The sequence below is a fragment of the Erithacus rubecula genome (assembly GCF_903797595.1).
Source record: "Erithacus rubecula genome assembly, chromosome: 19".
Lineage (NCBI taxonomy): Eukaryota > Metazoa > Chordata > Aves > Passeriformes > Muscicapidae > Erithacus > Erithacus rubecula.
The window spans coordinates 2909279-2936191 of record NC_136671.1 but is presented as its reverse complement, the minus strand read 5'-3'; the positions used below and the strand labels follow the sequence as shown (position 1 = coordinate 2936191).

General features: G+C 41.3%; 2 protein-coding genes across 14 annotated transcripts in view; one reads left to right on the top strand and one right to left on the bottom strand.

Moving 5' to 3' along the window:
- SFI1 (SFI1 centrin binding protein) overlaps nucleotides 1–25711 on the top strand; it is a 27176-nt gene extending 1465 nt beyond the window's left edge. For 4 of the 7 annotated variants that reach the window (XM_079322210.1, XM_079322209.1, XM_079322208.1 and 1 more), the window contains exons 2-30: nucleotides 2262–2462; nucleotides 3476–3547; nucleotides 5220–5324; nucleotides 5485–5579; nucleotides 7167–7284; nucleotides 7924–8026; nucleotides 8912–9068; nucleotides 9828–9989; nucleotides 10408–10478; nucleotides 11160–11252; nucleotides 11591–11688; nucleotides 11977–12058; nucleotides 12959–13137; nucleotides 13340–13415; nucleotides 14165–14260; nucleotides 14673–14749; nucleotides 15375–15477; nucleotides 15947–16043; nucleotides 16685–16845; nucleotides 17252–17326; nucleotides 17609–17683; nucleotides 18045–18221; nucleotides 18923–19164; nucleotides 20343–20595; nucleotides 21271–21418; nucleotides 22178–22298; nucleotides 23001–23103; nucleotides 23612–23746; nucleotides 23868–25711. In XM_079322210.1, the coding sequence (XP_079178336.1) occupies nucleotides 2296–2462; nucleotides 3476–3547; nucleotides 5220–5324; nucleotides 5485–5579; nucleotides 7167–7284; nucleotides 7924–8026; nucleotides 8912–9068; nucleotides 9828–9989; nucleotides 10408–10478; nucleotides 11160–11252; nucleotides 11591–11688; nucleotides 11977–12058; nucleotides 12959–13137; nucleotides 13340–13415; nucleotides 14165–14260; nucleotides 14673–14749; nucleotides 15375–15477; nucleotides 15947–16043; nucleotides 16685–16845; nucleotides 17252–17326; nucleotides 17609–17683; nucleotides 18045–18221; nucleotides 18923–19164; nucleotides 20343–20595; nucleotides 21271–21418; nucleotides 22178–22298; nucleotides 23001–23103; nucleotides 23612–23719 (3414 nt within the window). In that variant the 5' untranslated portion in view covers nucleotides 2262–2295 and the 3' untranslated portion in view covers nucleotides 23720–23746; nucleotides 23868–25711. Of the gene's footprint in view, nucleotides 1–287; nucleotides 307–2261; nucleotides 2463–3475; nucleotides 3548–5219; nucleotides 5325–5484; nucleotides 5580–7166; nucleotides 7285–7923; nucleotides 8027–8911; nucleotides 9069–9827; nucleotides 9990–10407; nucleotides 10479–11159; nucleotides 11253–11590; nucleotides 11689–11976; nucleotides 12059–12958; nucleotides 13138–13339; nucleotides 13416–14164; nucleotides 14261–14672; nucleotides 14750–15374; nucleotides 15478–15946; nucleotides 16044–16684; nucleotides 16846–17251; nucleotides 17327–17608; nucleotides 17684–18044; nucleotides 18222–18922; nucleotides 19165–20342; nucleotides 20596–21270; nucleotides 21419–22177; nucleotides 22299–23000; nucleotides 23104–23611; nucleotides 23747–23867 lie in introns of those variants that run through there. The other 3 variants (XM_079322211.1, XM_079322213.1, XM_079322212.1) reach the window with 3 other exon arrangements.
- The window catches only part of PISD (phosphatidylserine decarboxylase), a 24427-nt gene continuing 21456 nt past the window's right edge, over nucleotides 23943–26913 (bottom strand). For all 7 annotated transcript variants that reach the window (XM_079322236.1, XM_079322237.1, XM_079322235.1 and 4 more), the window contains one exon: nucleotides 23943–26688. In XM_079322236.1, coding sequence (XP_079178362.1) covers nucleotides 26464–26688 — 225 coding nt within the window. In that variant the 3' untranslated portion in view covers nucleotides 23943–26463. The remainder of the gene's footprint in view (nucleotides 26689–26913) is intronic.

The following is a 26913-nucleotide window of genomic DNA, read 5'->3' as shown; positions in this document are numbered from 1 at the left end:
CGCCCCTCATGGCGGGGCCGCCTCAGTCGCCGCTGGTCCCACCCTCCCTTGCTCTCCCTGTTTCAGTGCTCTCCCCTTTGCAGTGCTTTCCCCGCTGCTGCCCGCCCGTCCCGTGTGCCGGTGCCGGTGCCGGGATGCGTGGCCCCCTCAGCGGGGCGGGGGCGGCTGCCGCGGTCCCTCACGGCGGGGTTGTGGAGCAGCGTCGTGTGGGTCTCCAGCGTTTGTCCATAAACACAGGAGGCGTTCAGGGTATAATTACCTACTGAAAGGAATCTCGTGCAGTAAATCTCCAGAAAAATCTTGAGGGTATTTTTTTTAATTTGTTTCGTTTTTGTTTGTTTGTTTGTGTTTTTTTGTTTTGTTTTCTATCATACCCTAACCAATGCTTATAGAAAAATCCCCTTTGGATCTCATTAAAAGGAGATGCCTGGCTTCTGCTTTCACAGAATCCATCTCTTCCCGGTCCCTTGGGAAGTCGCAGGGTTCCATGCATAGAGAAGTTCTCGCTGGAGCTAGATGGAACTCATGGTTTTCTTCATTTCTAAGTGCTTGAGAAGGAGAGGAATATAGTATTAAAAGGAAAAAACGGGTGAAAAGGAGTCAGCTGCTGATGGTGTCACCCTTGGTTATTAATTTATTTTTAACTAGTGACACGTAGCTTGGAGTAGTTTACTTTTTACAGCACCTTTCTAGCACATTTTTGTTTAAGTGGGCAGAATTGCTGCCATAGGATTCAAATGGTTATAACTTTATTACCATTAGATTAAGCCAGCACTGTGTTGCTGAGTGAGACACAGATGCTTTTCATGTTAAACATCTGGAATTGCATTGTGCTGTTCGAGTGGAAGTCATGTCATTTTTATGATACAGACTGCATTTAGCATAGATCCACGTGATGGAATCATCACAAGTAACAGGCACCAATTTATGCTTTGTCCAAAGTTAATAAACAACATTGCAGAGGAGGGAGTGCATTTGTACTGCAGACTTGAGACTAGTGAAATTGAGAAATTCGGGAGCAGGGAAACAGTAATAAGAAGCTACTATGTTAAAGACCTCAGCTGTATTTTTTTTATATTTATGACATCTTAGAGGTGTGTACAAGAATTTGTGCTGAAAACTGTTTTGCATCAATTTTGAAGTGCCTGAAACTCCTCTTCAAAAGTGCATAGAGTTGCCTTAACTGCACATCTTGATGTGAACAGAATTCTTTTGTCTGCTGGACAGGGCCTACTTGTTTGAGAAAACATTTAGATAAAGTTTTATAGAACAAGAATTTCTCACACAAAATATAGGTCTCATTTTCTTCCATTACCTGCTGGAACAAGTCAAAAATACAGTGTTTCCTCCCGGTGATTTGTTGTTAATAGTGGTTATTCAGCTGAACTTTTGAAACTTGCATTGTTCCAGTCACTTTGTGAAAACAACATTTTTTTTCTGGCTGCATCCATGTTTTTCCTAGCTCAGTTCAGGAGATTATAAGGGTGAGATTTCAGGTTATCCTCTTCTGTTGCCTCTTAAGAATGTGTTTGTGGTTCTAATGTGCAAATTTTCAGGGTGGTGGCAGTGTTTGTTTTGGGAAAGAAGCTTCAATGGAACCGGTGCAGCAAGTTTTATCTGCATAGGGTTTTTTTTATCCTTGTTTTCAGAAAACTTCCAAGAAAAAATATTTAGAATTCATAGAAACACACTTGTTATTTTTCAGATTAGAACTACATGTGAAAGTAAACTGTGTGATGCAAAAATGTGTCTGATTTTGTTTTTTAATGGTGAATATGTAAAAAACAGGAAGAGATTTTCAGTTTGTTTCTGTTTTAAGGAGAAACACAGTAAAATTGTGAACAAAACTAGGAAAGAGCTTGTAAAAGAACATTTTATATTAAAATTGAAAGTTCTCACTTCAGTTCACTAGTGCTCAAGAAAATTTATCAGCAGTATACAGAATACCTTGATATGTTTGAGACTAAAAGGCAGAAAACCACAGTCAAAGCTTCTTTGTCAAGACACCCGGTGTGCACACACAAATACATTTGAAAGATTTATTCATTTCAGCTTTAAAGGAGAAAAGAGTTGTCTGTGACATGATTGCACTGAAATGAACCTTCCTGGTTGTGTTGGGGGAAGTTTAAAATTCCAGATATTGAAAAATACCTGATAAAGGAACAATAAATGTTTTAGCATTTTGTAGCTGTCATGTTCTGTATTTTTATAAATATCTTTGCTACAGACCAAGCTATTGAAATAATGCCACTTCTTTGCAGGTGGTAGAATTTTCCCCAAAAATCAAAATCCCTGATGATGCATGAAATCCAGCAACCACCTGAGCATCAAGTTCATGCAGCTGAACAATCTGTTGCTCCCCAGCCTCCAGCACATGAATTCCAGGACATGGATCATGACAAGCCAGGTCAAGATGGGTATACCCCGAGCCAAAGAAGAATGTTAAAAAAATTCAAAAGCAGGTGATAAGTACAAAACATTTTTCACTAAATGGACCAGGGGATCAGACCTAAAAATGTCTGGGTTTAGTAGTACCAGTGCAGGTTACAGCAGAAGTTTTAGTCCATGGCCATGGCAGACAGTTCTGAAGATGCATTGTGGTAACTTGAGGACAAGGATTGACAGTCAGATTCCATGTATTTTTATTTTCAAAGACAAATTAAAAAATGGCTATTTAACAATATTCTTTGATACACTGCTAGGTGTAATGATTTCTTCTTGCCATCTTCTACTGTTTTTTACTTGCTTCTTTTGTTTGTTGAAAGAATCTTGGCAAAGGTGGGATGTAATTGTGTAGAGATTAAAAGCCCATCCTTTGCTGAGCAGCTCAGACCTGCTGGAAGAAGGAGGCCTCCCCCTCCTGGCTGTGTGCCTTACCTAATTGCCTTGTGAAGCCTTTGGTGCTTCTTGGGGCCCTCCTGTGCCAGTTAACTCTGAAATCCATTGAGAAAAAAAGAGTGTCACAGTAACACATTAGTGAGCTAAGCTGGTGTTGGGAGAAACTTGTGGAGATGTGGAACTGCTGAGGGGAGGTGGGAAGAAGGAAGGTCTGCTGGTTTCAGGAAGGGCCATTAGATTAGATTAGCTCAAATATTGTTGACTCAGCTGGTTGACTTGGGGGAAACAGTGATGTTACCACACTGAAAGCTCAGAGAGGCCCCCAGCCAGCCAGCCCCTTGCTCAGTAGTGTCACTGGCTGGAAAAAGACTGCTTGAAAGGCATTTTGGCTACCCAGCATTCCTAAAGAAGTACACCCCAATTCAAATTTTGCAATGATGCTTGTGCCACTTTATGCTTTATGAATTGCTCTGATGCAGGTACTAATTTCAGGGTCTAAATATTTCATATATGCATTGATCTCTGAAAACTAGACACTTTTATTACTGAAACTAGAATAAAAATTTCTATTTTCACTGCTGCCTGAGAGTTTGCAGAAGAGGAGTACAAAGGCAACTAACCTTTCCTTGTATTCCAGGTATCTAGTGAGGAAGTTTTTCTATCTGTGGGCAAAAATTACATTTGGACAAGTTCTCCCTTCCAAAGCCAGGTAAGTAAAATCAGAAGTATTTTTGGTTTCTTTCTCTCTTTCTCTCTTTCTCTCTTTCTCTCTTTCTCTCTTTCTCTCTTTCTCTCTTTCTCTCTCTCTTTCTCTCTCTCTTTCTTTCTGTTTTGGTTGTTGTTGCTTTTTTATTTTTTTTTAATGGCTTAGCAGTAAACCATTGGGCTAAGAGAGTACTGCCTGCCAAGAAAATATTTGGATGTATTTTTAGATCACTTGGAGATTTTCTTTCTTTCTTGCTTTTGCTTTTTTTGTTTGTTTTTCATAATCATGGTAGAACTTTTATTAACCAAACTCACAGGATTAATGTTTTGATAAAGTTGAACATTATGTGCATATAAATGTGATTGGCATACCTGCTTTAAATGTAACTATTCCCAAAGTTGTGGTGATAGAGATTTCACTGGCTGTTCTGAGTTGGAAAGGACCCACATGGATCATTGAGTCCAACTCTTACTATGAAATTCAGTTAATATTGCTGTTTGCACGGTTGTTATTAATGTATATGTGTATATGTTTGGTATCTGTCTGACTTGGAAATACCTGTGGCAGATAATTCCTTTCTGCTCTGAGTGTTGTGAGTGTTCTGTGAGCTACTGAAACCCCATGCTTTGATATTCATTTCTTGTTTTGCATTAATTTGCATGTTCATTCTTGCTTGACCACACCCTTGGGAACTGAAGCAATTCCCAGTGGGAAGACTTGCATTTGGAATAAGATCAGGTCCTTAGTCATTCACCTTTATTTTTCTGTATCAAATAGATTCTGTTTCTGCCTTTGTTGGTAAATGGAAGTTGTCCTGTGAACCTCTCCATTCATCTTGTCCCATCTACTGAATTGGCACTACTTTGGCTATCTATCAATTAAGCAAAATGATGAATTTATTTTTTAGGGGAAATAGACTTTATAAAGACCATCAAGGAGCACAAGCAATAATGAATTGCCTTTCTAGATTTAAAAGTCCTCAGTTCTCCACAGCTTTAATTTGTAATACCTGTTAATGCATGTGCAATACCATTAATGCACCAAGTGCAAAAAATAACATATAGTTAATTTCTTTTTTTCCTTTTCTGCATGAGTGCTTGGAATGACTTAGCAGCTTGGCTTGGGGTAGGTGGCTGTGAATTGCAACTTGTGAGAGGATTGATATGTTTCACTGAAACACCTCTAGGTATTCTCAGCCTAATTCTGGTGTTGTTACATGATAAAAACATCAAAACATTATAAAATCTGATGTAGCTTTTGTATTTATTCATTTATATATATATAATACTTTGTAATAAAATAGCAAAGAACAAAATTAGAAAGGAAAATACATGTGTTGTTATCTACTGTTCTGGTTGTTAGAGTAAAACAGAACTGAGGATAAAAGATGTGAATAGTCAGCTGGTACTCTGATGTTTGACAAGTTAACAACATCTGTCTTTTATTCCTTGTCTTTATGTGAAGTATTTACAGTCAGTAAAATGATTGCTTCTTGCAGTACTTCAGATGCTTCAAATAAAGTGCCACAGTGGGTTAGTGGTTTTAAATGCAATTAGATATTGTTAGGCTAATCAGGCAAGCCTGGAGAAGAGGTGGTGTAATCATTAAAACTGCTTTGTGGTCACTCTGGAAACGTACATGATGTTTCTCCTGTCCAAATCTTTCAACTGTTTAGATGTTTTTATGATCAGAAGATTCTTCAAAAAACTTTTGGAGAGTGGAAGGAGCAGTGGACAGTTTGCAGAGAAAAGCTCAGCCTCAGAGCAGATAACCATTACAGGTGAGTGAAATGACTTCCCATTGGGGTGTGTGTGAGAAATCTTCTGAAGGAGTTATTAATAGCAGTGAGCAAATTCTATCCATGGTACATCTGGGCCAAGAGCAATGTTTTCATTGCTTGTTTTCATGTTTTACTGCATGGCACCTCTTTCATTTTTCAGGCATTTACTCCTTAATTTGATATTTAAGGCTTGGAAAGCCCATGTATGCCAACAGCAAGGAAAGAGGAACAAGTATTACATTGCAGAGTCTCATGGTAAGTGAAGTGATGGTAATTACCAGTATTTGGGGACACACTGAGAATTACCAGGAATTGTTTACCAGAATTTATGACCCCTGTGCCTGTTTGCACCCTGAGCTCCCCCACCCTATAGTAGTGCAATGCTTGCAGGAGCAGATGGCAGGGGGGTTCCCTTATAGGGGTGTAACTATAAAGTTATTTTGGGATGCCAGCAACAAAGCATAAGGGCCTCTCCATCTGCTCTGGATTTTGCACAGTTTGTTTTTCAGGGGGTGGCTTGATTTCTAGTTGTTTTTTGGTTGTTTGGTTGTTATTTTCTCCTTTTGGTTTTTTTTTGTTTTGTTTTGTTTTGTTTTGTTTTTTGGGGTTTTTTTTGGGTTTTTTTGTTTTTCTAGTTTTTGTTTTAACTTAATCACAATATATTTTCAAGTAGATGTTTTTGATTGAATGTTTTACTGGAATTCTCTATCAACTGTTGCTGTAGATATCAGATAGTAATTCTCTGTGCTTTTAACTGCACTTACTTTATGCCTGTTGACTGTTCCTTCCAGCTTCTGACTTGCAATTGAAAGAAGCCCAAACTTTTGAAGTGCCCTTTGTCTTGTTGTGTAGGTTCTTTGCTCTGCAAGGGATTTGACTTGGAGCTGTCTGGTACCTTACTGGACCTTACTGCTATCAACTTTCTTGGGTTCAGGCAGTATGTTTTGCTTTGTTTGAAGATGATGCTGAGGTTTTGTTCTCTGCTGGTTTGCAGAGTGAGTTAACTGCTGTCTTTGCACGTGAATGTAGCCTCAGAATGTCCTAGAGACTGACACCTTTGGACACAAACTGACAGGCTATGCAGACTTTCTTTCTTACTGAGTGAGGCCATAGTATTCACTGCAAAAGCTGTGTGTTACTTGGTTAAAATAGAAAAAGGTGACCTGTTTCATGGTAGGTTAATGCTTGATTCACAAGGAAATCCTAAAAAAGGAGAAAGGGCTTTTAATGTATAAGTGTGAAGTGGTATAGAATCAATGACTGTTTTTTCTAATAACTTTGCTTTAATAGTATTAGTTCTGACAAGCCAGCCAGCCTGGTGAGGAGAATATGCAGTGCACTGCACTAAGTGGTAACTGGAATTTGTGACACCATTTCTGTTTTTAGCTGCATGACCAGCCTGCTAAATAAAGTTGACTTGATTGTGGTTGATTTCTCTGGTTGTAGTTGAGAGTAACTCCTGAAAAGCCGCTGATGAACCTGATGAACTTTTTTTTTTTAAACAAAGAAAATCCTCTAATCTTAGCCAGTACAGTCGTTACGCTGACTGTTGTCGTTATGTTCAGTTATTTCCCCTGTAAGCACTGAAGACAAAGCAGTTGTCGGCCATTGTCCAATAATTCACGCTGCTCTGAACAAGTGGCATGGGCAGTGCTGTCAGCGATTCTGAGACTTCTCACTGGGGCTCCCTCACAGAGGGAGGGTCGCTGTCATTTCAGCCTTTTCCACAAGGTGTCCCTGCAGGTTGAGGACGCGGGAGTCTGGGCGATCTGTGATGGAGTGGTTGAGATGTGCCAGATTCCTGCATGAACTTAAGATGCTGCCGTTTTCTGTCGTGCACAGCAAAGAAGCAAACTCTGCTCAGGACCTGGCAGCGCTGGCTGGTTTATGTTGATGTTCAAAGGACAAAACATGGGATGCAGTCTGTGGCACTGGCATTCAGGGAAAGAAGCTGTTTGCGGTAAGGATGGAATACAAACAGGCAGAGGGGCACTGACCATAAGGCCATGGCTTTTATCTGTGTTACATTATCTTTTCCTACAGTGACTTTGTTGGGCATTTGATTTTTTTTTTTTAAAAGAATTATTTTCCTTTCTGGGATGTGTGAGTGCTTCTGGCCCACCCATAGACTGTGAATTTAAGTGGCATTATATAGCAGCTTGCCAATACCTAATGGGAGTCTACAGGAGGGCTGGAGACTGACATTTGCAAATGCATGCAGTGAGAAGACAAGGGGGGAATGGCTTTAAGTTGAAAGAGGGTAGATTTAGATTGAATATTAGGAAGAAATTCTTTACTCTGAGGGTGGTGAGGCACTGAAACACAGATTACCCAGAGATGATGTTGATGCCCCGTCTCTGGAAGCGTTCAAGGTCAGGTTGGATGGGAATTGGAGCAGTGTGGGATAGTGGAAAATGTTCCAACCCCCTGCCATGGGCAGACACGATATGGTCTTTAAGATCCCTTCCAACTTGAGTTGGAACCATTCAGTTGTTCTTTGGAAAGATTGTTGTTCATACATTTTCCCAGTGAGATGAAAGTGATTTGCATCAAGTTATGGCACCTGTGTTTGAACTTGTGTGTAACATTGTTTTGGCAGCCTTTCATGGGCAGTGTGGAGAAGACAGCATTTCCAGAAATGCTTTGGACATAAAATGAATATTTTGGCTCTGCAGCATTGGGCCCAGAGCCTGCAATTTCGAGTAAGTCTCAAGAGCTTCAACTACTTTCATTCCTAATGTTTAAGTTGCACACATGAAAATGTTGCAGATTAATAAAAATTAGGCCTTGTACTCATTTACTTGGTAAATTGAAGTACTTATGATGGAATATCATATCAAGACATGGGGAAATGGAATGAAACTATATCGGGGCAAGTTCAGATTGGACATTAGGAAAAGGATCTTCCTGAGAGGGTGGTCAGTCCCTGAAACAGACTCCCCAGGGAAGTGGTCACAACACCAAGCCTGTCAGAGTTCGAGGTGCATCATGTCCAACTTCCTTCTTACAGGACTACTTAAAACTATATCAGATGTCTGAGTGTTGTCCCCAGATTATTGATTTTAGCTGAAGTGAAAACAGCATAGGTTCATTTCATTCTTTCACTTAAACTGTAGCTTTTTATCCATTTCATTAAAAAGAAGGGATGGTATTTGACCTGCACTGTAAGATGCAACATGACCTGTTTTAGGGCAGTGTTCTGCTCAGGAAGGAAACTTGTGACTTGGGAAGCCTTATAGTGTCTCATAATGTGATACCCTTTTGCATAAAAATACTTTGAAAGAAAGCCTGTTGGCAAAAGGAAAATATTATATTGGCCTTTTTAATTGAAAAAGTGTGAAAGTATTTAGAAGAGTGAAAAAATCTTTGACCTTTTCTATGCTGACATTCCTTTGGTGTTAGTTTGGGTTTTGTTGGGTTTTTTCCCCTTTCTTGGGGAGGAGCCTCATTGCTTATGGCTTTCACCTTTAGAACTTACATGGAATTTCTTACTGAGTGTGTGTTCTTCCTCTCCTCCTCTTTACTCTACTCCCCTAATCTTGTTTGTTTTTCCCCTTACTGCCCTTACCCCTTAATTGTTCCTTCAGGCTTGGTTGCAGTGGCGAGAGCTGTACTTAGACACCCAGGATGAGAAGCAGAAGGACACCAGGGCAGTAACTCACCATCAGCACTGGGAATTGAGGAGATGTGTGGGAGCATGGCTGGGATACCTGAACCTCCACAGAGTAAAGAAACGCCAGAATGGTGAGTGAAAATGGTGACCTGGGACAGAACAGGGTTCAGCCCCTTTGCTGAGAGCACAGTAATAGTTTTTTCTGTTCTAGGAGACACTGGAACATGTCTGCCCACCAGGACATGAGATGCAGCTTGGGCTGTGCACTGTAGCTCAGCTCATGCTGAACTGTAAGGAAGATCACCTGCTTTGCATAGGATTTAAAAAAAATAACTTTACAATTCCCTTGATGAAAACTTGCATAATCTCTATTGTATTTTGACTGAGATATCTGTGAAAAGGATGTATTCAACACTTTGATCAGTCAGTTTGTGGATTTTCTTGATAATCAGTCAAATCACAACTCCTATAGGATGATAAAGATTGTTACACCAGTTCTTTTGTTTCTTCCCTTGAATAGGAATGGGTTCAGATATTTATACTAATTGATTTTTGATTGATGGCAATGGAAAAGAATCTGGCTTGGACATGTAGGAACTAATAATAGGAGTATGCTGAAATGTAAGCAAGTTTGAGTATGTTGAACAAGTAATAGAGTGTCCTAATTTCCCTCTCTTAAGTCAGTACAGTTGGTTACTGCTTTAAAATTGCCTTTGTGATCAATAGGAAGAACATGATCTGTAGCTGAGTAATTGTAAATGTAAATTCTTGTAATCATTTTTCAGTGTTAGAGCTCATGTCACTTGTGAACCAGTGGCTCAGATGCCAGGATCTGATATGAATGAGCCTAAGACAGAACAAGCCATGAGTGATTTGTGTTTGTCTTCCAGAACTGGCCCAGGAGTTTCACCGAAGCCGGACACTCTGGAGGTTCTTCTCTGATTGGCAGCTGTCATGGGAGTGCAGGAGAAGAGTGCATGTTCACCAAAGGGACCTGGAAAAACAGGCAGCAAGGATTGCCTTGTGGAGAGTCTTTGCACACTGGAAGCATTGTATCCAATCTGTGTTTAATCCCTAGCAAAGACAAGTTAGAAGCATTCCCGCAGGGAGAGGATCCAGTTAATAAGCAGGAATGTTGTGCAGTCGTGTGAGTGACAACAAACATGTTGTCATTAGATAGGTGTGTGTAATGCCATACTAACAATTCATTAAACTGTTGTAATTACAGTATATTAGCAGCTGTATAAGAGTATATTAGAGCCTGCAGAAGATAATTTATGGTTGTTACTTAAGAGTGAATCAGAAAGATATTGTGATAAGCCGGCAAAATCTAAAAGTTTGACTGTAGTCAAAACTGCTGGAAGTGAAGTGCTGGGCATTCAACCACTGAAGCAAATTTAGGTGGAGATGTAGTGCCCCCCTGTGGGAGAAGGTTGTTTCTGTGTAAAAGCTGCTTTAACTCAGTGACAGATGTTGTGCTGTGTGTGGAAGAGGCTCAGCAGTGTGAGCTGGCTGAAAAGCACTACAAATGTCACCTGTTGGTAAGAACACTGTTACATGCCAGGTGGGAGGGGGTGTGGAGTGTCCCTGTAACACTGACAGTGGTGTGTGGTTGTTAAGTGGGAGATAATACCAGATTTCTAAATTTCAGTTATTCTGGAATCTGCCAATTGAATCCAAATGGGCCAACTGGTGAAGTAGATTCATCTTGAGGGTTTTGGGTTACCTGCTCCCTGGCTATTCCACTATGAGATTGTCTTCTCCCTTTTTTTTTCCTTATGCTGTTTGCTACAAGAATTATTTTTTCTTCTCTGCGGTAATCTGTGCATGCTGCTTTTCACGTGAGACTAAAGATAGCTTGTTTCATGTGCAAGTAGTTGAATGTTTTGGGGTTTTGTTTAGGTTTTAACTTTTTTTAAAAGAAAAAATAAATCCCTGAAGGCTGTCTGAAAGATGGGCACAAGCAAGCCTCCAGCTTTTTGGAACTGAGCTATTCTCAAGGTTGGATCAGTACTGGTCATTAAAAAAATACCAATAAACTGGTTTGGATCATGAAGTGAAAACATTACTGATGATAAGAGCAGGATGATTAGTGATTTGAAGTAGGATGTTCTGATAATGCTATTTAGTATGTTCTGCCCCCACTCAAGGGATTCTAGATCAGTTCTAAATTACCTGATTTGGATACAAATTAAAGTTGTGTTTATTTCTTGTTGTTACAGGAACTTGGCCTTAAAGGTCTTAGGCAGAATGTCCTGAACACTCGTGTTCAGCGAATGAGAACAAATCTGTCATCCCGTCAGCACCGAGTTAGAGTGAGTTTATCTTTGGTTCTTGTGTCAGTCTTGAGCTATCCTATTGACTTCCACTCTCATCTACAAAGTACTTTTTTATTGCTTTGTTCCTAAACACTAATAGCCACAGAAAATCCACTGCCACTCTTAGATATGTTTAGTTTTTCATTTCCCTGTGTTTGTGGTGGATTTTTTATTTTACCAGAAAAGCTTGTAGAAAGTTAGAAAGTTATGAAGCAGTGCAGGAGGCAACCGTTGAAGTATGCAGTTTGCTTAGGACTTTAATAATTTCTTTCTTTGCATTCTTCTCCTCACTTGATATCTTTGGGGGGTTTTGTGTCTTTCTTGTTTTATTTCAGGTTCTGCAGAAGTACTGGAACTGTTGGAAGTCCCGTTTGGAAGAGAAGGAGGAAGAACAGCAGCAGGCCTTAACATCAGTGGCTCATGCCCATTATAGGTATGCAGACAGATATTAATACAAATTTGTACAAATGTGGAATCTGTGGGCCCTTGGCTCTCTTGTAAAGTATGGTAATACCTTTGGGGGCATTACTTGATGGCAGTTGCTCTGACATTTTCTGTGAGTAATGAACAATTTACATGTTTTGCTTCTCTGTGGAATGTAAGAAAGAGGTTGCTTAAGCCTAGCTCTGAGGTTCATTTAGTCAGCTGACATTCATAAAATCAACATGTTTACTGAAGGAATTCTCTCCTTTGCTGACAATTCTCCCTTTTTGCTTGCCAGGAGGCTGTTGATGAGACAGGTATTTGACACATGGCTGCTGAAGGTCTGCAAGCTGCAAGAATATCGAATAGGAGAGAAGAAGGTAAATGTAACTCTTGTCCCTTGCTTTGGAAATAGAGGGAATGATTTCACAGTCACTGTCTGTGAATATGAGTTAGCATAAGATGGATTTGGCTGTTGTAAATTCCCTTTTTCTTGGTGAGGGATCAAGTCTGGGGAAACAGGTTATAACCAGTATTTACTGGTCACGTTTTTAAGTTAACCAGTTTGCTATAATATAATCAAATTATTATTAAAGGATTTCCATTCACATAGTTCATTCATTTATTCCCTCACTCTGTAAATGTGTGTGTTCACAGTCTCATAGTTACTTTGTTGAACTAATAATAATACTAATACTAAATGGCCAACCCCAGACTATTTAAGAATTGAAGGGTTGTACTGAGAAATTACCTGCTTCTAGGTAGGTGTCCATAAAGTTCTTTACAGGACCCTTCATTTTCTAAGGGTGGGGAGGGGGGTGTATATATGTATTTCTATATAGTCTGGGAGTCTTTAGATGTAGCAGCCCCTGTGGCCTTTATGTGGTCTCTTACACAACTCCAAGTTGGCAGTGGCACATGGGGGTGTCTTTGTGCAGATATGGCTCACCCTTGGTGGTGGGAGATTATCACTTCTTGTACATTCAACAGGTTTCTGGAACTTACTGGTTCTTAGGAGTCCTTCACATGCTATTTATCAGCTTGTGCTTTTCCTCTCTTTGGCCTGCTGGTAGCAGCTCCTCCATCCACATGCACACAGGTCCCTGCAGAACACATTGCATAACCTCACTGCAAAGGGGCTTTGGTGGTGTGTCAATTGCTGTTCAGCATCAGAAAAACAAACATTGGAGGGTTCTATGAATGTCACCTCTAAGGAGTTGTTTCCTGTTGTTTGTAGCTGCCTGTGCTGTGCATTCATTGCCACCTTCCCTCCATTGCAGGCTGTCCTTCATTTCCAGAAGCAGCTTCTTCACTGCTCCTGGTGCTGCTGGCGTAGAAGAGCAGCTGCACGTTTGGAGGAGCAGCAGGGCTTGGTTCGTGCAGGGGATCACTACAGTGACCAGCTGCTGTTAAAGGCCTTCTGTCTGTGGAAACAAAAGACTCAGGAGATACAAACAGAGTAAGAATTTTTTTCAAACATAGAATGATTTGGATTGGTTGTGTGGCAGCCTACTTTGGACAAACAGCATTTAATTCACAATGGTGCTCACCTTTTTTGTGCTTTGGAGCCTACTAAGCTGTCTTTCAATGAGTGAATTACTGAAAATAACAAATCTGGACTCAAGATTGCATTGTAGGACAAGTAATTATTTTTCTTATAGGAGGCTCAAGGAGACAGAAGCTTTAAGATTTCACTGTTCAAAGTGTCTGCTACGGACTTGGAACAAGTGGAGAGAGGTGAGAGAGTTAACAGATGGTGAAGAGCATGAAGTCTTTCTGTTGTTTGAATTGTTTGTACCCATATGGCTACTGTTTATTTTAAGCACTAATCATTCTTAAGCTCTCCTCCCTTTTCATGTGGATAAAAACCAGTTTGGTGTGGGTGGAGCAGGAGCTGTGTAGGGAAGAGAGGAATTCTTTTTGTTCATGTATCTACAGGTGTTGAGAATAGGAATATGGTTTAGCTGTACCTGGCAATGTAACCAGAGTTATTGTGATGAAGTTGTCCCTACCCAGTACTCAGTGTGTCCTTCTCAAAACTTAAGTTAGAAGTTTGCAGCCAGGCCTTTGTGTATGGCCTGTATTTGTGTTACAGGTTGTAGCAAACACTGTCACAGAGTACTTTCCTTTCATGGTGGTCTTTTCCTTACCATGATACCAGGTACCAGATGTGCCTTGCAGCATGTCTTGAGAATCTATGAGAAATTTTATATTTGGAGCTGTTATGTTGGTGCAGATCTGTTGAGTGGTTTCCATCAGTCTTCAAGAGGATTTCTACAAAGGGCAGAAAAAAAACCACCTCAACCAGGCCTTTTGGGACATAGCAGAGTGCAGCACCAGTTTGAGTGAAAAGCTGTTACAGCACGGTGAAGGATTGATGTTTCTCCAGAGACTGAAAATTGTTCTTTTCCCTCTTCTCTCTGTCATTACTTGTTTTCCCTCATGTGTACATATCTTTTGGGTTTTTTTCCATTTCCTCCTTCTAGTATGTGGGACATCAATGTGAGAAATGGAGGAAGTTGGTGCAAGCAGACCTGCACTATCAACATGTGTTGCTGGGCAAGACCTTGGCAGCTTGGAAGGTAGGATGGAACAGCCTTTTTGAGGCACTTGTCTGTATGTGCTGGAGTGTTTCAGTGAGAGCTGAAGAGCTCTCACACTGCTTCACTGGAGGCACATACACACCATGTGTGCAAGGTAGAAAGGAGGCTCTTGTATGTAGGGCTGTATGAGCTCTGGCATTGCCTTTTGGAACAGAAGAATCAAAGTAGTCTTGTAGCACTGGTGAATGGTATATCACAACTAGCATTAACTATTGTGTAATGACTGCTTGTCACAGCAAAATAGCATTTGATTTCAGTGCCTGTATTTTTTCCCCTGTACTTTACTTCCAGTGCTACTTAGGAGCTACTAAGAGTTAGATGCTAGTAAGAGTTTCTGGATGTTTCCTCTCCTCAAAGTGTTAATCTACCTCTCAATATTATTTTTTTTCAGATTTACCAACAAAATATACAGTGCATTCTGTATCAAGTAGCTGAGAAGGAGGAACAGCACACTCAACTGCTGCTGCGGTGAGCCTCTTCCTAGACAGCACGAGAGGACTGGCTGCACTGCAGTCAAATTCATTCCTTTATTTCACCTCCACCTTTGCAACTTTTTGAATGTTGGGTGCTGGGAGTTGATTCTGGCATGCATTGCTGTTTCTTTGCATGCAGGTCATTTAGATAAAAGAAATCAACCTCCTCCTGTTTGCTCTCTGTTTTGCTTGAATATTTTTTAAATCTCTGTTTAGTCCTGCAAGAGTCATCGGACACCAAACTGCATCATTCCCTGTCTGTATGGTATTAAAGCAGCCTGGAAGATGCAGAGCCTCTCTTGCATTACAGTGAGGAGGGTGATTAAAGATATTATCACATTGCATTGGTTAGTTTTAATTATTGGTTTTAATGCTATGCAGCTTGAATCACTTGCAGGGCCTGGTTGGCTCAGCTGAAGCTGCTGGATTTCAGAGTGTGTTCTGTTTTGCACTGCCTTCTCTTCAGCAGAGACTTGAAGGGGCAGAAGTTGATTTGCACCACTGAGTTTATAGATGCAGCTGGTTTTGGTTCCCAGTGTGAGTAGGAAAGTGCCAAATTAACAAGTGAGAATCATTCTTAATAGGTTTGTTTTAAATTTTGTGTGTATTTTTGCCTTCAGACAGGTGCTGTGTACATGGAGAGAAAATGTCCTTGCTCTTATACATGAATCCAAGGCAACTGCTTGGGCAGATGAGCACTACAGGAGAGCAATCCTGTCAAAGGTAGGATCTGTACAGCGGGTGCCACAGTCTCAGTAAAGATGCTGGTTCAGGCAGGGGTCAGGTAATACAATTAGAAGGACCAAAAACATAAATCTAAGAGCCCCTACTAAGACAGATCAGCAAAGTCTCATCTTGTTTTTACAGGTGTCTCTGTGAGCTCATGTTTTTTTCTCTTCCTTCTTACTATTCCTTAGAAGGAAGGCAAAGCCAAGAGCATGTTATAGCATAGTAATATTGGTGATGTGGGGCAGGGAGGGGATGGATGAAGGAGAATAATGCTTTGAAAAATGCCAAGGGGACCCTCTGAAATATTGCTGTATTTTGTAGGAAATTCTTACTCTCTGCTGAACCTTATGTGAAAAAATTAGGTGAAAATGGTTATGTTGCCAGTGATAGGGAGAGTACATTGTATCCCCTTCCATTACAGTGCCAGTCTGTGTCCCATCTCCTATTTGCATTTTATCCTTAGGTGCTGCTGCAGTGGCGAGACACTGCCTGGTTACGAGCGTGTCACCGCCATCTGAAGGTGACAGCTGTACTGGAAGCCAGAAAACATTTGGATTTAGGTGAGCTGATGTAGATGTTGAACTCTCAGAAATCCTCATTGTCTGTGAATAAGTCAAGGGCAGTGTGTTGTGTCATCTGTAAAGATGAAGAATCTGGATGGTCTGTTGGCTTACAAAGGATGTCCCCACAGAATGGAAAATTAATTGGGACTCCAGTGGTCTGCTGAATGCTGCTTGTGTTACTTTTGTTTGTTTGTTCTTTGTACTATATAACAGATGGTAACACTTCCTTCCTCAAAGGAATTTTCCATTACTAATTTTGAGAACTTCAGACATCTCTTTTGAGGGCAGTGCAAGTAATCTTAGCAATTACTGCTTCAGTCTTTCTCTAGTAATTCATATTGAAAGACCCTCAAACTCTGCAAGCATTTCATGGTACCATGGTACATTCTTGACACGACGACTCTGAAGCACAGAGGTCTTTCCTAAAGGTTATAAAGAATGTCAATGCCAGCAGGGAAGACTTGCAAATCACAGCTCCCTGTCTGTTATGTAAAATGTTTCACAGTTCTTCCTATACTGAATACTGTCAGTGCTGAGCATTGTCCAGGTTAAGTATTGCTGAAGCAGTTGGGAAGAGTAGTTCATCTCTTGATACTCTGAGATTAATAGTCTCGTTTTGAGTTAATTTCTCCTAACAGTGCATTTACAGAGCCTGTTTCTTCACTGGAAAGAATTAATGAGGGAGTCTCTGTTGCTGAGGGCTCAGCACCACAAGGCAGCACAGCACCATCAGCAGCACCTGCTCCAGAAATACCTGGTGAAATGGAAAAATTATTATCAGCAGTGCCTTGGGAAAAAGGTGAGAAGGATCAGCAACCTCCCCAGCCTCAGAAGTAGCTCCCCAGAAGTTACAGGTGTAGGGGAACACACTTTATTCCCTGGTGAAGGGAATGGCAGTCTGGGCTGAGGAGAAGCATAGCAGCTTTGTGTACTGAGGAGGAAGGAACATGGCTGTGTCTTGGCTGAAGAAACTGATAGAAGTAACAAACTTAACAAGACAACCTGAGCTTACTGTAAGTAAAATCCTTGCTGGTCTTGTAGATGTCTGCACATGGGGTTACACTGTAGGGCACTTGGGTATTGAGGGTGGCCTCAACAGAGCAAAGGGAGGGTGATAAAGGCTGTTTGCTAGCTGTTCTAATAGCATTTGGCTCAGATAAATGGGGTTTGTCTGCAAGTGACTCACTGTTTTGGTTGCCTTGCAGCTGCTGCAGAGAAGGGGAGATGAACTAATGACTCACAGACTTTGCTCTGCTTCCTTCTATTGCTGGAAAACTCGGGTAGGGAGTTTTCCTCTGGGTAGATACCTAGCTCCTTGTTAGTCATTCTCCCTTCTCCTTCATGCTCTGTTTATACAAGACAAGAAAACTTTATTTAAACATTTTCAGGATTTTTTGGTTCAGCTAGCACAAGAGACACTTTGCCATAGATGGGGTGAACTGAGTGGGTTTTTCTGCTCTGGCTCTACCATCACTTCCTCCTTGCTTGGTGCTTTGGCTGTGTTCCTGATGTTGGGTTTGTGAGCTCCTAACCTGGTTGCTGTGCATTTTTTCCCCTAATAGCTGTTGCAGCAGCAGTGGGAAAAGCAGAAGACAGTGCAAGCGTTGTGGCACTGGTCCCTTTCAGTGCAGAGAAAGGTAAGGGGCTGTGCAGGGCAGGGGCAGGCAAGGGAGTTTGCAGATGTGTAGATTTGACTGCAGTCAGCAGATGCACACTGAATGTCTGTTTCCTTTCCTCTTTGGGGTGCTGTATGTTATTTTGGGATGCTGGAAAACTCCCCAAAAATTCTTAGCTGATGAAAAAATATGCACATTTTTCCTCATTTGACCTCAGCTGACTTAAATCTCTGTCCCTTGGTCATTATGGCAGTGTCTTGCTGTTGCTGTAGCTCTGCCTATTCCTATCCAGTGGAAGGAAGAGTGTTGCTGTCTGCAGGGGGAGTCCCTGGCCTGGAGCCTGTCTGTATAATACTCACAGCTCTCATTGTTTCTGTTGTAGGTATTTGATGCTTGGCTGAGGTTTGCCAAGGGGCAGCAGGAGAAGAAAGATGGCATTGAACAAGTCACAGGAGTTCACAAAACAACTCCTTTGAGAGAAGGTGTAACCTGTGCCTTGAGAAATACTGCTGGCATCAAACAGCTTCAGGGACAGCTCCATCCCCAGCACCAGCTGGAGGTAAAAGAGTGATTGCTCAGATATATATTCAGAACTGGGCTGCTCTGGTCTCTGCTCTGTGTGGGATGTGTGTTTGTGTGTATGTGCACATATGTATCTTGGAGCTCCACATCCCAGCTCTTGTTTAGATCCTATGTACACTTCTATCTCTGGTTCAAGGCATTTCGTTCAGCTGAGACTAAAGGACTTCAGACTTATTTGGAACCTTTCCTAATGAAACTATTTTAAAACTGGCCAATTTCTGCAATACACAATAGTCCTGATTTGCATGTAGGTCAGGTCTCTAAATTCTGTGTTAGAATGAAGCATTAGAGACTACATCTGATCTTGTCTTAGCTTTAGCACTGCTTATACATTCATATGTGGGCTTGTGTCACTTCTGCCTTTGAGTATCAATCCAACCCTGCATGTTAAATGGATGCCTGCATTGACTGCTCTCTTCCTGCTTCTGGGCAGCATTCCCATCTCTTTTCCAGGTTTTCAGGATACCAGTTGTTCCATTTGCTAATGTGCAGCTTGCCTTGATGCGGAAGTACTCGGTTAATTCTCCTCACCCAAATGTTACCACAGTGGAGCTCTTGATTTAGTTTGGAGAGCTGGTATGGCTTTGATAGCATCAGAAATCTTAGTTCTGGTCTGTAGGTGATGTGGTACTTCCTGCTCTCAGCCATCAGATGCTCTGCTGTTCTTTGTGTTGGCAGGCAGCCTGCAGTCTTTACCAGACAGAGTATTGTTGTGCCATGCTGTGGAAACAGAAGGCTCTCTCCCAGAAATTAAATAAGCCTTTTTCTTTTTTGCTACCTCTGAAGAAGCAAGTGACATTTAAAAGGCCTGATGTTAGTCCTGAGACAAGAGGACATTCATCAGAGGAAGAGCCATGGCCTTCAAAATGCAGACATCTACCACTTCACCCTGCTGAGGGGAGCTCAGTTCTCCGTGGCCTGTGAGTGTCAATTTCCAGTCCTCCCCCCATTTCTCTGGCATATACGTAACTTTACATATATGTAATCTCTCTGCACGTGTCTCATTTTTGTGTTCCCAAGTTTTCTCATTGGTGGCTTAGTTCCATGCATTCTCCTTAACTCTGAATCATGTGGCTAGTGGTACAGAGTTACACAGGAGCTGCTGTGTAATGCAAGTGCAGCCCACACATAGTGAAGGTATTTGTGACTGTACTTGCCAGTAACAGGTAGAACCAGCTCACCTATAAACCTTCCACTTTGTGTTTCTCTGGGTAGAACTGAATTTATGGAGCATTGGCCATTTGTCATGGGAACAGTTACATAGGGAAACAATGAAAGATACCTTTGATGGGACTTGGGCCATTGGGAGAGCTTGTCTTGTCCAAGTGACCTAGTGTCACTGAAGCTCTTATTTTTTTCACTGAAGTCATCTGATAAAATGATTAACATCAAGATCCTGGTATTCAGGAACTGAAATTTCTTCTTGCCCCTTTCTTTTCCCTGGGGAAAGTATTCCTTAAAAAATTCCTATTGATCATAGGCAGTTGCAAGGAAGAATTGTCTGTAAAGCTTTTCAGTTCAAGACAGCAACCTTACAGGGAAGTAAGATGTAACTTTACATTGCTTTAGGCAAATATATGCTGCCAAAAGAAGAGTTTCTGCCCTGTTCAGTTGTCTCACTTCCACCATTCTTTGTGTCAGCACAACCATTCACATGGTGAACTAGGTTCTCCCATTAATACAGTTGAAATGTAATCTTTAAAAATCGTGATTGCATGCCAGGAGAATGTTGTGGAGCAGGGATGAATGATGAAACAGGACTGTTTCTTTAGCCAGCTGATGCCAATAATCAGAAGTCTGGGATATTCTTTGTTCTGTTTTTCTTTTCTGAAAAGCCGTTCAATGAGCCAGGTTACTACCAGAGAAGTCTGATTTCCCTCTGGAATCTCTAGAAAGCAAGGAACTGCTGGGACCTCCTTTTACTAGATAGAAAATCTAATTTTGAAAGAAAAAAGGGTGAATTAGTAGACATAGTGAGCAGCTAATTGGAGAGCTGTATGCAAGGGAATGACAAAATACTCCCCTTGTTTGCACTGACTGCAAAAGACAAGACCCACAGGTTTCAATGTATAGTGACCGTATCCTTCTTTCTGTACAGGTCAGAGGTGCCCTTTCAGCTAACATCTGTGAATAAGTGTCCTGCACAGACTGGGAACTTAATACTGACACCTCATGTGGAAGAAAGTACCTGTAAATGTCTGTCTCAGATGGGTAGTGCTGCTCATCCCCATCCCTCTCTCACTTGTGCTTCTCTCCCGCTGTGGGCACAGGACTTGCACCAAGCTGGGCAGGGGCCAGAGCTGTGGTTTCCTGCATCTTTCATGTCCCAAATGAAAGCTGAGTCAGAACAGGTGAGTGAAATGCTGAAGGAACAATTACAGTGTGTATTGGGCTGCTGTCAGTAGGCCCATTGCTTATTGCTGAGTTTTCTTGTTCTTCTGAACCACCCACCTAAATATTTAGCTATTTTTCACTTGTTCTAGCTGTCATCTTTAAAGCTGATCAAGTTAACTGCCTCTGAATGTCCAAGAACTGTTTACTCCTAGTCTGAAGCAATCCTCCCACATGTGTTATTCTGTATTTCATGCCTTTTTCCTGGAGGTCTTTGTAGCCAGATCTTCTCCTAGCAAGTAATGTGAGGGTTCTGCCTCTTCAGAGTTAAGAGCAATTACAGTTTGCTGTCCAGATTGCAGGGATTTAGGAGAAACTCAGTTTAGGAGCAGTGGGTGTGTCTGAGAAGCTTAAAAAATTGAAATTCACTTAACCTGCAGGTAGGTATTTGCATTTTGAGCTCCTTGTTCCACACAAAATGGGAATTTTCATCTTGGTGAAATACATCCATGCTAGATATCAAAGAGCCTATCTTTTGAGTTCTGCTTCTTCTGTGGGATTTTATGGGAGGGGCCCAGCACCTACAGGAGTTGTCTGAGTGGGAGTAGGACTAAGTAGGTCAGGCACATCCTGCTTGAAGGGCTTACTTAAGAAAACCCTTTGAGGAAAACCACAATATCATTCTGACCTTCTAGAGAGGAGGTCAGCCTGTGAATTGTCACAAAGGAGCCCATTCTCAAGACTCTGAACAGAATTCTGTGAAGAAGAAGTTGCAACCATATTTGCAGCCACATTTGCTGTCACCTGAAGACTTGGTGGGAAGAGGGAGTCACCAGACTGCAGGTACATCCTCACATCTAAACTGTAGCACTTCATCCTCTAATCTATATGAGACAGCAAGTCACTGCCACAAAATGTATGGGAGCCAGGGCAGCCTGGTGTGCCAGCATTAGGAGGTAAAGGGTATCAGTATTCCTTTCTGGGGTGGTAAATGCAGTTGTGTGGATTCTGCTGAGTCTGGGGGCTAAAGCCCTGCTGTAAGCATTGAAGGATGGGAACTGCTGGAGGCCAGCTTTTTTTAGCAAGAATGTTGCTGGGGTGTTCATGTGTACGACAGAACCTGCTTCAGGAGGGAATTTCATCCAGTAGAGCTCTCTAGATTTCCCTGTACTTTACAGTATGGCTGTAAAGGGTACAGATGGTGCCTAAGCACCTCTCATTGTGGTGATTTTAATGATATCAGAGCATGAAATGTGTTCTGCAGGACTATTGTACTTAATTACTTCTAGACTAAATGTGAAAGACTATCTTGAACAGGCGAAAACAGAATCTGTAGTATTAAACCATCCACCAGAACATTTTCTATGTTTTGTGTGTTCAGATTGAATCTTCAAGAGTTTATACTGCTGTCAGAACTCCTGCCCTGTCAGTGTACCTGATCCTTTGGGGTGAACAGGTACATGTCACAGGTGACAAAACATGTGAAAAGGACTCAGGAGGGTTCCATCTTTCCTGACATGAAAAATATTTCCTGTTTCTTTGGTAAGAAGAAAGAGTGGATGTCTGTTCTACCTCCATTGCTTGTGCTTATCTTCCATTCAGCTGAAGGGGAAAAGAGGGAGCACAGTTCCAGAGAAGAAAAGCTGGAGAGAAGGGTGGAAGCTGAACTCCGACAGATCCAGCAGCAGATGCAGTACTACTACAGCAGGAAGCAGGAGCTCAAGTAATGCCCCTTTAGCCAGCCTCCCTTCATATTGTGCAGTCTGTTGCACTTTTTCTGTGCCTCTACCCTGGAAATAATCAACCTGTTCACAGTAGAACTGTCAATGAAACAGAGAAAAGTTCCAGAGATTTTTATTTTCTCCTTTTGAGTTCACTCCAGGTGAAGGAGAGTATGTACATAACTACTTCTATAGTCAGCCAAGTGTTTAATTATACCTTTGGCAGCTCTTGCAGAAGCATGTCAGAGTATCACTGAGTGTAATGTGAAGACAGTACAAATGAATTGGGTAGAGCAGTTGAAATTTAGCTTTTAGTTATTTTATCAAGAGGAGTGAGGACTGAGCTTTTCCAGCTTTCAACTAAAAAAAATTAAATACAGCTGGTATTTGATAAACTGCTCTACTAAAATAAGAAAACAGAATTGCTGTTTTCAAAAATGGGGCTGGGGGGTTCAACATCAGGAAAGGAAGAAGTCAAGGATTAGAAGCAGGAGGGGGAGATGAGTTTTCAGGTTCCTCTGCTTTCCAGCATCTTTTGGTTTTTTTCTTCTTTTTTTTTTTTAACATTTTTAATAAGATCTTAACCATTGACTGGTTTGAGACAAAAAAATGGGTCTTATTGCAAGTATCAATTGCAAGTCTAAGTTGGCTTAGACTGTTGAGCTCTTAATTGGGATAAGAATCCTTCTAATCCATTTTATCAGGTGCTGTCAGCAGCAGGCACAAATTCTGCAACAGTGGCTGGAAATGAGCACACAACCAGGAGCCCAAGATGGTGTGCAAGGAGTTCAGGAAGAATTGGGTCAGGTGTGTACACTGCATTTAAATCAAAGCTAGTGAAGTGGTTATCACTGTGCCATGCACTTAGCCTAAAGACTGATAGAGGCTGTGAGGAATTGTGTAGTAAGCTGTTAATAAAATGCAAGAGAAGGGAAATTTGTAGTTGGGAGTAGACTGAGGAGAAGAACAGGCTGTGTAGATACATCCTCCTGTTTGTTCAGAAATATAACTCATGCTCTAGTAGACCTTTTGAGGCTATTTCCAAGCTATGGATCAAGCTTTCAGACTCAATCTGCAGAAATTCTCCAATTTCTCAAGATAACTCCCTGTGTGCAGACTGGACCTGCACTGCTTTCAGGCCCCAGGTGTGGGTCCTGGTACCTCTGACTCCAGCCAGTACTGAGCTGTTCCTAGTGACAATCTGTCATGTACTGGCCCTCAAGTGAGATAACACAGCTCTCGCTGTCAGAAAGACTAAATACTGTGTCACTATACAAACTTGTGTTCATGCTGATGCACTTGTGTTCCCTTTCAGTTGCAGGTGAGGATCAGCACTCTCAGCAAAGCACAGCTGGCTGAGAGACAGCATGTGCAGGCCCTGCTTGCCCGCCTGCGAGATATCCAGCTTGCCCTGGACCTGTAGTGCATCTACCACCTGCTCAGCTCAGGGGTAGGACTTTTTGCCCCTCTCATAGCAGGGGCTGATGGAAGAGATGTATTCATTCACTTCTATATATGGTGTTTATATTTGATAAATTAAAATAATTTTGCTTTTCTTATTGTTACTCTAGCTGATCAAAACCAAACTGGAGCTACATCTACCTCATGCTGCACTTGCAGTTCCAATCTTTGTCATGCCACAAAGATAAGCAACACAGATAAGACTCTTTATTTCAAAATGTTTGCAATTAAATGAGTTCATGTCAGTAAGTCATACACTTTGACATACAAAAATACCGTGCTACTGATACAGTTGAATTAAATGGATTCTCCATGCAGGAGAAATTCACAGCATTATCAGTACCCTCAAGGAACTTTGTTTTCACTCCTGGGGTGCATTGCTGGCCCCTGCATCACAAGCAATGTTGGTTTATTAGCTTGCTCTGCACAGTATTAAAAAACCATGATAAAAACAGCCACTTGCATGCTGAATCCTCCCTTCCTTCTGAGATTTCTAATAAAGCAAACATCAAACAACCCGTCCTCCATCACTAGGCTAATATTTACCTTCAGATACTATGGATGATGCTGCTGAGTAGGAAAAAATTAAAGCTTAAACTTCCTTTGGCTCTGGATGTCACAGACCCCAGTGGAAAAGAAGGAAATGATTCAGTTGTCTTTTTCTCTCATCCACTGGAACAAATTTGCTTTCTCTTGTTAACATGACATTAATCAAAAAGCTCACCCTAACTTTATTCTCTCGGGGTTGATATTTGCCTTACTCTTTTCTCAGTCTCAAAGGTTTGAAGAGACTTGTATCTGGTACTATACTGCTGCAGGAGTAAACTTGCTAATGCCAAGAAGTTTAACAAGATAGGTGGCTGAGAGCCACTTCAAGCTTTCAAACTCCTCCCTGTGTAAAGTGAGGAAACACTGACTCCTGGAGCCAAATGAATTTTCTCCTGCTTGTCACCCAAACAGCCACCCTCATCTGACTCATGCCTGGGCTATGTCACTTAGAGGCAGTTTATCTCCCTTCCTTCCCGATGACAAGCTAAGCATACAGCACTTGGCAAACTGGACATTTGTACAACAAAATTATATTCTATTTTCTGCAGTGCATACAAAGAAGGGTTTCTTTAGGAGATCAGAGCTGGTCAAAGCTGTCATCTCCTTGAAGTAGCAGAAAAGTAGCTCAAGCAAGCAAGTAGTATGAGAAATCTTTCAGAAAGCACAAAGGCAGGTTTCATAAGCATGTCCACTCCAACAAGTTCTGGACAGCAAAATCAATTCTAAATGCTTGAGTGCTGGGACTTGAAACAGTTTATTCTCAAAAAACAATTGATACACTGCTTTAAAACTCAATTGTCTTCACTTTGGCAGTGGTTTTTGTCAGTGCCACATGCAGTAGATCCAAGGTGTTAAGATTTTAACTCTTCTTGATGTGAAGTCACAAAGAGGCTCTAAAATTTTACAGTGGATTAAGCTTCAGCACAAAGATTTCAGCCCCTAGGACATTCCTAGCATTAAGTATGAGGGCAGAAGTCAGAGCCAGTGTGGTTTTTTGTTTTGTATTCTGAGTGAGATGAAGTTGTTGCCAGTCAAGGGAGGACCAGATTGGCACCTGGGAAGCAAGAGGGGATTTCTTTAAAGATGCATAAATATTTTAAACACAGTCAGTGCATAGGGCATTTCATTCTGTGCAATAAAAATTAGTCCTGAAGTAGCTGAAGCTGTCCTGTAACAGAGGAACTAATTCATCAAGAATTTAGTGACAAAGTAACAAGATACATAGCAGAAAACATACTTTAGTTGCCATCACATCACCCAAGAAAAATATGCCCTGTGTCCTCTTAATCCAAGAGGTGAATTGTCTCTCATAAAGACAAAAACTTTAAGGCCTGGAATAGCAAAATAAACCCATGGATTAGTAAGAGGACACAGATATTTGTCTGTCTTGAAAAAAAAAATAAAATTGCCAGATGACAAGTTCTGTTGTCTGGAATGTAGACATTGTTTTCAGGTTTAAAATACAATGCAAAGTCCACTTTCAAAGGGACAATGTCAGACAAAAGAACTAAAGTTGTCCAATAGTACAAAACTCAGGATGAATGTCACTCATTGTACTGACTGTTACACTTTTTGCTTTGTTTGGGCCATGAAGCCACACCAGCAAATTCATTGTTTGGCCCTCTGTGCATTCAGAGACCGCTTTTATCTAAGAATTTGGGCAGAGTTTCTTAGAATAAAATAAATATGAGAATATATTCTTTACTCAAGGTCTGAGGAACAGATACTGCAGACACAAGGTACAAGGTCTGACTCAGCCTGTCAGTGTCCCTTTAAATACAGGTAATCTCTACCTCCACCCTTTCCCACTGCACCTGCCTAGGAAAGCTTAAAAGGGACTTGGAGAGTTTAAGAACACAATTATCCTGTGGCACATTCAGGGGAGAACATGAAAGACTACAGGCACAGGGTGGGCCAGAGACCACCATGGGCAACATCTTTAAAGGCAGCTGTACCCAATACATCCATGATCATTCCATTCAGTTTCTACATTCAGCAGCAGGTAAATGCAGAACAAATACATTTCAAGTTTAACGCAGCAGTGACATCTTTTTTTCTCCTCACCCAGGTCCTGCTGAGTGATACAAACTTGATAAGTGAAACACTCAGTGGTGTGAAAAGAGTCTCTTTTTATAGAAAATCTTGCTAAGACAGTTCCTATAAAGAGCCCAGTGCTTCTCCAAAGCGGATTTTCTGTCCAGCTTTGAGGTTGAATTTGAAGTCCTTGGGTGCCTCAAAGATCAGTACAATCGTAGAGCCTAAGTTAAATTCCCCTAAATGTTCCCCTTTCCTCATGGGGATTCCTTCCTTGTTGTTGTTGGATATGAAGCTGAAGTCATTGTAGGAACCTTTAGAGTAACTTGGACTGTTCGTGTGCAAGTCCTGTACAGAGGAGGAAGAAGAGAAGGATTTACTGGAGGATTTCAGTGCTCTGTATTCATTCATCGCCACAGCTGTGGACTGTTCATACTCAAGCATTTTTCGTGCAGGAACTCACAAAAAAGGTACAACAGGAAGATTTTAAAAATTGTCTATATTGTAGACAACACTTGTAAAATCAGTTTTAGAATATCAATGCTGTGAAACACCCTCATTTCAGGGTAATAA